The sequence below is a fragment of the Oncorhynchus gorbuscha genome, linkage group LG13, assembly GCF_021184085.1.
Source record: "Oncorhynchus gorbuscha isolate QuinsamMale2020 ecotype Even-year linkage group LG13, OgorEven_v1.0, whole genome shotgun sequence".
NCBI lineage: Eukaryota > Metazoa > Chordata > Actinopteri > Salmoniformes > Salmonidae > Oncorhynchus > Oncorhynchus gorbuscha.
In genome coordinates this window covers 66,594,640-66,607,041 of record NC_060185.1, presented here as the reverse complement: position 1 = coordinate 66,607,041, position 12,402 = coordinate 66,594,640, and the positions used below count along the sequence as shown (strand labels likewise).

The 12,402-nt window shown below is 42.8% G+C and overlaps 1 protein-coding gene across 1 annotated transcript in view; it reads right to left on the bottom strand.

Annotated features, from left to right (window-relative positions):
* The window catches only part of LOC123993360 (vascular endothelial growth factor receptor kdr-like), an 80,935-nt gene that overhangs the window by 36,367 nt on the left and 32,166 nt on the right, over nucleotides 1-12,402 (bottom strand). The window contains exons 11-16 of the mRNA XM_046295435.1: nucleotides 11,527-11,641; nucleotides 4,729-4,837; nucleotides 3,240-3,524; nucleotides 2,860-3,006; nucleotides 2,575-2,703; nucleotides 1,321-1,427 (exon numbers count right to left, since the gene is read on the bottom strand). Coding sequence (XP_046151391.1) covers nucleotides 1,321-1,427; nucleotides 2,575-2,703; nucleotides 2,860-3,006; nucleotides 3,240-3,524; nucleotides 4,729-4,837; nucleotides 11,527-11,641 — 892 coding nt within the window. The remainder of the gene's footprint in view (nucleotides 1-1,320; nucleotides 1,428-2,574; nucleotides 2,704-2,859; nucleotides 3,007-3,239; nucleotides 3,525-4,728; nucleotides 4,838-11,526; nucleotides 11,642-12,402) is intronic.

Here is a 12,402-nt window from a genome sequence, read left to right as displayed (position 1 = left end):
CCATGACCGTGCCATTGTTCTACCATGACCCTGCCATTGTTCTACCATGACCGTGCCATTGTTCTACCATGACCGTGCCATTGTTCTACCATGACCGTGCCAGTGTTCTACCATGACCGTGCCATTGTTCTACCATGACCGTGCCATTGTTCTACCATGACCGTGCCAGTGTTCTACCATGACCGTGCCATTGTTCTACCATGACCGTGCCATTGTTCTACCATGACCGTGCCATTGTTCTACCATGACAGTGCCATTGTTCTACCATGACCGTGCCAGTGTTCTACCATGACCGTGCCATTGTTCTACCATGACCGTGCCATTGTTCTACCATGACCGTGGCATTGTTCTACCATGACCGTGCCATTGTTCTACCATGACCGTGCCAGTGTTCTACCATGACCGTGCCATTGTTCTACTATGACCGTGCCAGTGTTCTACCATGACCGTGCCATTGTTCTACCATGACTGTGCCAGTGTTCTACCATGACCGTGCCATTGTTCTACCATGACCGTGCCAGTGTTCTACCATGACCGTGCCATTGTTCTACCATGACCGTGCCATTGTTCTACCATGACCGTGCCATTGTTCTACCATGACCGTGCCAGTGTTCTACCATGACCGTGCCATTGTTCTACCATGACCGTGCCATTGTTCTACCATGACCGTGCCATTGTTCTACCATGACCGTGCCATTGTTCTACCATGACCGTGCCAGTGTTCTACCATGACCGTGCCATTGTTCTACCATGACTGTGCCAGTGTTCTACCATGACCGTGGCATTGTTCTACCATGACCGTGCCATTGCTCTACCATGACCGTGCCATTGCCATACCATGACTTTGCCATACCATGACCGTGCCTTTGGTCTACCATGACTGTCGTTGTAATGTGCCTATTTCTATTGTCTTTGGACTGTTGATGCATGTTCTCTACTTTCTTGTCATACACACAAACACGATCTCAGCTCTTTTCCAATGCCAGGAAATGTGGAAATCGTAAACGTCAAGCTAAAATGATCCCACCCAATTGAACTGCATTTTGCAAGAGACATGAGTCAGTGATCGCAGTTGACAAAATCTGTATAGTGAGACTGCACTCCACTCCTGAAGCTCACAAACAAAATGGTAGTGTGGATGTTTGAATATGTCTTGAGAAGAGCATGTTACACATTGTTAAATGGCACGATGCTATGGTTTAATTAACTAAGTAAAAAAAAAAGAATGGTGAGTCAAGTCCCCAGTGCAGTATGCAAAGAGATAGAGATAGAGATAGAGAGCATAGATCTAGCTGTGATTGCAGGGAGATCTCTTGTTACCTTCCTGAGCTTGCGGATGAAGAGGATGAGCATGAGCCAGAGGAAGGTGGCAGCAGCTCCTGTACACACCAGGACGATCACCTCAATGTTGGGCTTCCCCTCATCACCTGGAAGGAGACCACAGGAACAATTAGTCAACTGTTGTTCACCGAGGAATTATGCTTTTTCGATGATTCTTGAAATATGTATAAGAATTGATAACTGAGAACAAATATAAATGGGGATGTACACAATAGAGGAACGGTTTTGTTTGTTTAACATATTAGAGTAAGACATGGCACTGGTCTACTTATCCAGTACTTGAAAGTACATTTCTCTAAGTGAATCCAAGGAAGTGAATTACACCACTGCAATGTTGATTTTTTTTAAAAGTCCACTCTGGCATTTCTCTCAGTTATAATTTTTTTGCTAGATTAACTCATTTCCGCCATGTTGTGTTCACACTACAAGTGGAAACACATTCCACTGCGTATCCCTAATTTTCTTAACTATCCATGTCAACATTCACAGTCAGCCATCTCAAAACTGCCTTCCTTAATCTTTAGGAATTTTGTGAAATAGTTTTGTTTCGAGTAATGCCTAAATAAAGGTTTGGCAATGCATGAAGCAAACTGTCTAATTTTGGACATGTTCTAACGGATGATGCTGACACCGGGGTTGGACTTTCAGGAAAATGGGACATTTTTGGGGGGAACAGGAATTCATGTCTGGTGCCAGGGCTAGTCGTCAGAATACCGTCGCATGACCTCCCCCCCCCCCCCCCCCCCTCAGTCTGTGTCATCATGTTTCCAGTCCCATGGTTATTTAACGAGAAGACTTCTCCCCTTGCTGTGCCCACAGTCATTGAGAGTGGGACCTCTTAACACACTCCTTACAGGTCATGTCCCATGGGTGGGGACCTCGTTTAGAGCTCCAAGAGCCCCAGTCATAAAAGCCAGTGGAGTAATTCACTGGACATACTTGGAAGCCTCTTGGCAGCCTCCCTCTCTAGAGAGAGTTCTCATATTGAAGTCTGGCCAGAGCCATTTGTACTGTTGACAAGAAAACATGGCCCAGTATGGCCAAAAGGTTTCCTTTGACTGTGATTGGTCATGCAGTAAGGAAGTGTTCTGGCTGTGGCTGTGCTGGTTAAACTCAGGGTTGATTGGAATCTGACGTTGTTAATGTACTTCAGTTAGATTCATTGGATATCGTTATCAGGATGACATGGGTTCTCGTCAAGCTCATTATGATGGAAATAAAGTAGTGACTCACCCACGACAGTGACCACAGCACTGGCTTTCACACTCCCCTCACCGTTGCTGGCCAGACACTCGTAGAAGCCCTCATCGTCTTTCTTCACTCTCTTGATCGTCAGCACCCCATCCTCCCTCAGGGTAATACCTGGAACAACAGCACGAAGTCAACAGCTCAGATTCTATGGAGAAAATGACTAACATGGTTGAGCAATTCAGCAACGAGGAGGCCCAGGAGATTTTCTTGATCATGTGACCCGACCAGGGAAAACCTAGGGTCCCTAAATCCGAAGTCATTTCTTACCTGGACCCTCCTGTACTGGTAGGTTGTCTTTGTACCAGGTGATGTAGGGTGGCGGCACACCCAGGGCGTAGCAGGCCATAGTCAGAGTGCTGCTGCTGTTTACATCTTGATTGGTCAGGTTCTGTCTCAGCCACGGCCTCTTCCTCTCTGTTTCAATCACAAAAGCATATCTGAATTCGATCGCTCTTCTTTTCAAGATTTTCCTCAGACAAACTCATCTCTCTACTGGGTTTCATAATCACGAGCGGGTTTATATCCAGGAGCAGGCACTTTTAAATACGATGTTACACAAACATATTATTCTTTGAGTTGCAATTACTGTTCTGCTAGAGACCTCATTGAACACCCAGCAGGCAATGTTCTCTCTGTCACTTCCTCACCATGCACAGTCAGCACAGTCTTGACTATAGCTCTCTTGTTGTGGATCTTGTGCGCCCAGCACTGGTAGCCTGCTGTGTGATTCCTGGACACATTGTGCAGGCTTAGGGAGAGAGAGATAGAGTAGGGGCTGAACTGCAGTGCCGTGACGTTGTTGGTGATGGTGGAGTTCTGAGGGTCCTTCCACTGCAGGTCTGTGTACAGGTACCGAGTCCCCCTGCAGGTCAGAGTGACGTCGTCACCCTCGATGGCAGTCTGGGGCTCAATGGCCAGGTGCTGAGGGTGATCTGGCGGGGGAGAGGGGAAAAACACATCAGGTCATTAGGAGTGTTAGAGCATTTTTTTGTTTGGGGGAGGACACCCCATTTGGGTGCCTAGTAAATCTACCATGCATAAGCACAGGTTAGATTATTGTACAGCATATAAGTGGGATACAAGAGCATCTTTGTTCCTGCCTGTAAAACCTCTCTAGGACACTGACGCTGTCCTATTCTGGGAAAGAACATCTCCGAAACATCAAGCTGCGCATCACCACACCAGGAATTTGCAGTTATTTCCTGTTTCATCACTGTTAATTGGAAGCACGTTGGCGGTGTGCGGTGAGCAGCGCTGATGTTCGGCCTACAGCAGTGCAATAGGAATCAGGCCGGGGCCGGGCCTCCGGGGAGCCAGACTGAGTTTGTTTATTCAGAACACTGGAAAGCATTCTGTGTTCCATAAGAGACGACAGCTGTTATTACAATTCTGCAGCATTCCAGTGCTCTCGATCTCCACCTCTGGAATGGTGGCACATTGCAGCACTTCCTCCAGAGACTGATTTTATTCTCATCCGGAAACTCGGAGTTTGGCATCATCAGCCGTGTCCCCAAACATAGTGTCACCACGAATTCCCAATTACAATCTATCATCAATCAGTTTTCAACTTCATAACTTCTACGGTTTCACATTTTTTTCCCGCGGTAATGACTGCTTTGCGTGCCCTGACAGCTGATTTCTCCTATCATTATATAACTGGACTAGATGGATTTTCATTTCATGAACATTTGGAAGTGTTCAGATGCATATAAAAAATGATTCATGCAGCGGCAGGCTCCGAGAAGAAGAGAAATGACCCGCGGGCACTCCAGTGTACACTCAGAGCTGTTTTTAAACTCGCAGTATTAGACTGTACCATATGGCCCAGGACATGTTTTGCCTCTTCCGTTCGATCCTGAAGCCTGCCTGCTCCGGAGGAAGATGGTTTCAATTAATGCCTCCATCTGCACTCTTTATTGCACAGTACAATCTGTACATTCTTTCGCTTGCCTCGCAATTCATTACGGTGCGTACGTGCAGTCACTGGAAGCGAGACTTCATGTATGTTATATGTTATACTGTATGCCTGGCCCGTAAAAATAAAAACCACTCAAGCATTTCTGCTTGTCATTTTTCCTTATTGCTGTTCTTGCAATCAACTCCCCACGTTGTGTAATGTTAAATTGGCCCACTTACCGTCCACATAGAAAGGGGTTCTCAGTGTACGGGTGCCAAGTTTGTTCTGGGCTGCGCAGGAGTAGATCCCTGTGACGTTAGCCGCTCCCACCACTAGCGTACTCACAGTCTATGGAGGAGAGTGAACAAGCCAATCATTCGATCTACAATACAGCCAGCAAATGCTGTACACTATGTGCAAAATATATGTTTACCTCGATGAGACTAACTTGTACAAATAAAGAAGTTACATGAAGAATGTTCAGGTTGGCATAAGATTCATTATACCTCAATCCGTACACACGGACACAATGTCTTTTGAAATACCACAGCAGATGTTCCATCAACATCAGTGTGGCTATTTTGCCATTAGCTAGTGTGTCAGAGATCTGCCTTAAGCCTAGCCTGTTTTACGCTCTCGTCACAATAATGGAAGGATACATCTGGACTTTCAAAACCCGCCTCTTCTGTCCCCACAGCACAGGTCCACAGAAAGAGTGCCGGGGCCTCCATGTCATTTCCTGGGGAGCATTTACAATGCCACACTCGATTCTATCACCGTTGGAGTGGAACCCGTTTAATGGCTTAAGTAGACACAACAATAAGTACGATTTGGGCAAGGGGCCAGATTGCGTAGGGTTCTGTTTTGTGTTCAGAACGACATCTGTTTTCAGAGCAGCTACATCAAAGGTGCTGAATGCTGTGGCTGTATTGTCTGGGTGGTGTTAACTTCCTGGGTTTCTAGTGCCATTGTGCTCTGCCCCTCAGAAATAGAGCTTTAGCCATGAGACTGGACTGTGTCGGACACATTTTCACTGTTTTAATATGGTTTCAATGTTTCAGCTCATATTGTGAGCAGGGTTGAGGGAGTAACACATTACACAAAAACGGTAACTGTAATCCGTTACAATAGCAGCAACAGATATTGTAATCAGATTACCGATACTTTTGAAAATCTAGATGACTACTCTGAGGATTACTTTTAAATTCAGAAAGGATGTTTGCGGGGGAAAAAAAGGTTGACACTTCTCTGTTAATGACATTCAAATCAGCATTGAAAACAGTTTAAGTTTGTTCCACCTGAGCGAGTCTGACCACAAGTCAGAGACCACTATAATGAAACACCAACATTAATGTGCTTGATGGATCACGGGAAAAGAGCAGGAATAGGCTTTTGTAGGCTACAGTCCAAGCTGTCTTCCAATGGTGCGACTGATGTCGGCATCCAAAGATTATCCAATTTGAATAAACGCTTGGAGGTAAGGATGACAGTGGTGGTGTAGTCTACGGTGATACGGAAATCACTTATTATTGATATCTGTCATGTTTTGTCTTATATTATCTTGTCATTATGCTTTCCCTTCTGTTCGTTTCCCCCTGCTGGTCTTATTAGGTTCGTTCACTTTTTCTATCCCTCTCTCTCTCCCTCCCTCTCTCTCCTCTCTCTATCGTTCCGTTCCTGCTCCCAGCTGTTCCTCATTCTCCTACTCACTCATTTAGTCTTTCCACACCTGTTCCCTATCTTGTCCTCTGATTAGAGTCCCTATTTCTCCCCTTGTTTTCCGTTTCTGTCCTGTCGGATCCTTGTATATTGTTCGCCGTGCTGTGTCTTTGTCTCGCCCTGTCGTGTCTTGTTTCCCTCAGATGCTGCGTGTGAGCAGGTGTCTGAGTCTGCTACGGTCGGTGCCTTCCCGAGGCAACCTACAGTTTATGGTCGAGTCTCCAGTCTGTCCTCGTCACTACGAGTGGAATTAGTTTTTTATGTTTTGTTTTCTGCTCCGATTTGTCTAGGAGTATTGCCTATTTCCTTTACTGGAATAAAGACTCTGTTTTCGCCAAGTCGCTTTTGGGTCCTCATTCACCTGCATAACAGATATCTACATAGCGCATTGATGTGAATCACACTGCTGCTTCTCTCATTTAGCTATTTTCACTTTACGGATTGTGGTTGTTGTGGATGGCTGTTAACAAATCTAAATGTGTATTTGAACCCAATAATGGTTGAATTGAAGAAGTTTAAGCTGCCTATCAATCATTGTTTTTGAAACCAGTGGTCAGCCAGTGAAAAATGCGCTCTTGCAACAGCTGCACAGTGCGGATCCAAGCTTATGGAATAACAGTGGGGCTTTTACTGCTCAATCTAATTCATGCTGGTCAAAAAAATCCATAGGCCTAATGCACACATGCTTAAACTTGCACACTTTTGATAGACTTAAGGGGGCAATCTGTAGTTGCTAAATCTATTTTTGGACTTATAAATGATCAAATTAATGAGCCCAATCAGTCCTCCATGACAACAAAATCATAAACAATAGAGTAGGGCTGGCTAATACTGTATTTCCTTAGTTTTGGAGTCATGCTCAGGTAAAACAATTTGGCTAATCTATACTTCCATAAGTCCTATTCTTGAAGGGGTATAACATTTATTAAAATGGCTGGAATTCTGATAGACTTTGGTTTTTAATGTAACGATATCATTTAATCGTACTATTATATGTAGTAGAAAGCGATGGGTTAGAAGAAGCCAACATAACCAACCCATAAAGTAAACTTTAACATTCAAATATGGCCAGCTACATAAACCTTAACATTGACTTCAACATTGACTCCTTCAACAGTTGTCGTTCAATTGGTAACATACACTTTTGTCTTCTTCTAATACATCTTAAGGGGAAAGTAATCTAAAAGTAAGGGAATGTAATCAGATTGCGTTACTGAGTTTGGGTAATCCAAAAGTTACGTTACTGATTACAATTTTAGACAAGTAATTTGTAACTAACAGATTACACTTAGAAAGTGACCTACCAAACCCTGAGTGTGTGCTGTGTAAACATATTTGGATGGAAAAGCTAGCTAAAAGTTGTGTTAAGTTGTCTCCCCCGAGTTGTTATGACATTGGTCAGACCACTGACGGAGTAGTTACATGGTGTTGTGTTACGGTCCATTACTCATGATGATGTAACGTGAGCTGGAAAACAGTCGTTTCAACAAGTGCGCTCTGTCCCTAAGTGGTGACTTGACCAGAAGCATTATGACCCCAGGGAGGGCCCATGCCTCTCTCCCCCCGTCCCCTGGTGCTGTGACCCAGCCCAGTCGGTCCCCCTCTCCACCAGGAGCCCCTCTGAGGCTGGCCATGCAAACCTGATTAACACTCTACTCTTATTCATGGAGAACAGTGATTTATGTGGGGTGACAGAAAATAATTATCTCCCAACAAACCGGTGCTTGTTATCACTGACCCTTAGTCCTCACCCCTATAAAACACTGGTGTTTGGGCCACAAGCGCTTGTAAATAAGGAGTGCCTCCCTATTTATGTCCATCAGAGATTGGTAGTGTTAGAAGTGAATGAAGCCTAAGCCCTCTATTACTAGGTGTGTACTGTATTGTACCTGAAGGAGATCCTTTTTGGATTGATAGGTAGTCAATAAAGTGGTGAATTGGGAGCACAAGCAGTGTGCGGGCCCTCCTGTTCTTTACAGTTTGTATACCATTAGTACAATTCCTGTTCTTTACAGTACGTATACCATTAGCATAATTCCTGTTCTTTACAGTATGTATACCATTAGTACATTTCCTGTACTTTACAGTATGTATACCATTAGCATGATTCCTGTTCTTTACAGTATGTATACCATTAGCATGATTCCTGTTCTTTACAGTTTGTATACCATTAGCATGATTCCTGTTCTTTACAGTACGTATACCTTTAGCATGATTCCTGTTCTTTACAGTATGTATACCATTAGCATGATTCCCATTCTTTACAGTATGTATACCATTAGCATGATTCCTGTTCTTTACAGTACGTATACCATTAACATAATCCCTGTTCTTTACAGTACGTATACCATTAGCATAATTCCTGTTATTACAGTATGAATACCATTAGCATGATTCCTGTTATTACAGTATGTATACCATTAGCATGATTCCTGTTATTACAGTATGTATACCATTAGCATGATTCCTGTTATTACAGTACGTATACCATTAGCATGATTCCCATTCTTTACAGTTTGTATACCATTAGCATGATTCCCGTTCTTTACAATATGTATACCATTAGCATGATTCCTGTTATTACAGTACGTATACCTTTAGCATGATTCCCATTCTTTACAGTTTGTATACCATTAGCATGATTCCTGTTATTACAGTACGTATACCATTAGCATGATTCCCATTCTTTACAGTTTGTATACCATTAGCATGATTCCCGTTCTTTACAATATGTATACCATTAGCATGATTCCCGTTATTACAGTATGTATACCTTTAGCATGATTCCCATTCTTTACAGTTTGTATACCATTAGCATGATTCCCGTTATTACAGTACGTATACCATTAGCATGATTCCCGTTCTTTACAATATGTATACCATTAGCATGATTCCTGTTATTACAGTATGTATACCTTTAGCATGATTCCCATTCTTTACAATATGTATACCATTAGCATGATTCTGAAATCCCTTCAACCGTCCATCATCAGAGGGAGGAAACACCTTCATAAATCTCCTATAGAGGAAAGCTGGAGAAATACCATTTCATAAAGTTTACCACACCAGCATACGTCTTTGGGTAATGACTTATTATAACCAGTATTTTCTTCGGTGGTAGGTTTGCTTGTGCTGTTGAAATGCTTATATGCTGGCTAGATTTATGTCCCAATTTGACCTAGTGTGTTGGAACGGTTGTCTTTCAACTAATCCTATAGGTGGGCTTTTGGGGGAAACAGTTGAGGCCTGCACTTAATTACGTTTGGAGTGAATGGTTTTGGTAACAAGCTCCTCTAGGACATGTGCTGTAATGTCTATAGTCTCCATGTTCAGTATGCTTTGGGAACGCATGCCAAGACGTGGTCAATTTTTTTGTGAGAGGAAGTGATCGAGTGTTTAGTAAACTGCAGGGCAAATTGCACTTCTATTGGAGACTTAGGAACTAATAGTTGTGTGGTTATATGGTCAAGGTGTCCCAGGTGAACACTTTTAAGATTGTAATTATTTGCATACCTCTTGTGTATCCCCTAACCATTACATTCAGCTATGGTGTAAGAACACAGATATGATGAAAACAATGAAAATAACCAATTATTTCAATTTCCAAACTTTGTTTTAGTAGTTCCAGCGATTACGGCTGATCTCTTCAAAAGGTCAGTGGAGTTAGGAGGGAACCTATAAAAAAAGTCCCTTCTCCGCTGTCTGCACACGCATGGCTTGAGCCGTATGGTTGTATTGGTCTGTTTTACGAGGAGCTCCACAGCCCTCCGTGTTCCAACAGACAAAGATCCACTGATGTCAGAATAAACAGTGCTCTCTGGCAGACCAGGCAGCTGCATCATTTACAGGCCTAGCTGCTTTAAATCCAAAATCTGCGTTTTGTTCGGAGGGTGTTTTTCACTCCAGCAGGGTGAAATGAACTGTGTCTTTCAGTTAATGGGGCAGACGGACGAACGATTCAGGAGAACGGCCCTGAAAAGAGCCAAAATGCTTTTTCTTCATGGCAGTTCTGGCGCTCGACTTGCGTTGACCTTAATTGAAGGCTAAGGGGCTTCTTTTGATAAAAAGCAAATCATGTCAGATATGATGGTCTGTTTGTTGCAGACAGCATATACGAAATGACGGATAAGTTGATTTAGTGGCAGTTACTGCAGCGTAAACAATAATGTGGGTTTCCGTGTCATAAATATGTGTCACGCCCTGGTCGTAATATATTGTGTGTGTCTTCATTTATTTGGTTAGGCCAGGGTGTGACATGGGTTTATTGTGGTGTGTTTTGTCTTGGGGTTTTGTGGGGTGTTGGGTGTGTGGCTTAGTGGGGTTATCTAGCACGGTCTATGGCTGTCTGGAGTGGTTCTCAATCAGAGGCAGGTGTGTATCGTTGTCTCTGATTGGGAACCATATTTAGGCAGCCATATTCTTTGAGTGTTTTGTGGGTGATTGTTCCTGTCTTTGTGTTTGCACCAGATAGGGCTGTTTCGGATTTCACATTTCATTATTTTGTAGTTTCTTCATGTATAGTTTTTTCTTTCATTAAAATATCATGAATCATCATCACGCTGCATTTTGGTCCGACTCTCCTTCACCACAAGAAAGCCGTTACAATATGCCTACTGGTATACACTAAATGTATTTTACTATAAATAGCTTTTTTCTCTGTACATGTTGAATATTACAATGTATAAATAAACAGTATTTATCATGTACTGTATGGACTGTACTGTACTATAATTTCATTATACATATTGATGTTCCTTCCATAACTTTTGGTCACAGTTACATAAGTCGAAAGTGATGCAGATAGAATGAATCATTCTAGAACATTTTAGAACTGCCAATATGAGGATGGGGATTGCCTCGATGTATTGTTTTCAGATGTTGCCATCTCAAAGAGAACGGTCGTGCAGATTTCCACGTCAGTGTTAGTCTCTCCGAACCCTCTCTATAGCCATTTACTCTAAATCCCTTTCTCACACAGTACATCTCAAAGTAATTGTTGTATATGCTTATTCCATGTGTAATTCTATGTTGTTGTTCGTGTCACACTGCTTTGCTTTATCTTGGCTAGGTCGCAGTTGTAGATACGAACTTGTTCTCTACTAGCTTACCTAGTTAAATAAAGGTTAATATTTTTAAATATTTTTTTTTAATTTGCACAACTATTTTGTCATTGACATTTACATTTCTGTTCAGATTACAGTATATTTATCAAACCCGACTCATATATGAAAAGTACACCCACATGAATTATTGTTGTACAATGTTAAGCAGTTCCAGGTTACAAAACTAATGAGATCAAACCCATATTATATACATACCTTGTTCTTTCCTTTCACCAGTTCAGTTTGGTTGTTTATGCTCTCAATCCAGTTGTGTGAGTAGTTCCCTTTATCGTCCATTTGAACTGGGATTGGCTCAGTGTAAAGGGTGCACCTACAGGACAGAGGAAATCAGTGATTACTCAATGAGACGTAACGGCTGCAGGTTACCTAAAATATGAACTCAGTTTTGTAAATTAGTACAGAATATTGGACAGGAGACTGTTAGAGCAGGATGCTGTGTGGCCATGACATAATTTCCTGTATTTAATTAGTGGGAACTGGAAATGATACTATGGACCATCGATTGATAATATGGACCAGCGATAGCTGTCCAAACGGTTTGACAATGTGTCACTTTAAAACGGCAGGAATTGAACCCTAAGAAGCTCTGACTAACACCATAGCTTTTGTATGGCCTTTTAGGATGCAGTGAGCTACAGCCCAGTTAAACCAGACTACCTGCTGAGGGGAACAATAAGGCTGATAAGGAGCGAGGCGGTCAGGATGAAACTGCAGTGTGACAGGAAGCCCCATGCTATGCTTTTATTTATCCCTTATTTTACCAGGTAAATTGACTGAGAACACATTCTCATTTACAGCAACGACCTGGGGAATAGTTACAGTGGAGGGGAGGGGGAATAAATTAGATATCTGGAAGCTGGGGATGATTAGGTGGCCATGATGGTATGAGGGCCAGATTGGGAATTAGCCAGGATTAACACCCCTACAATAAGTGCCATGGGATGTTTCGTGACCACACAGAGAGTCAGGACACCCGTTTAACATCGCATCCAAAAGACGGCATCCTACACAGGGCAATGTCCCCAATCACTGCCCTGGGGCATTGGGATATTATATATTTTTTAAGACCAG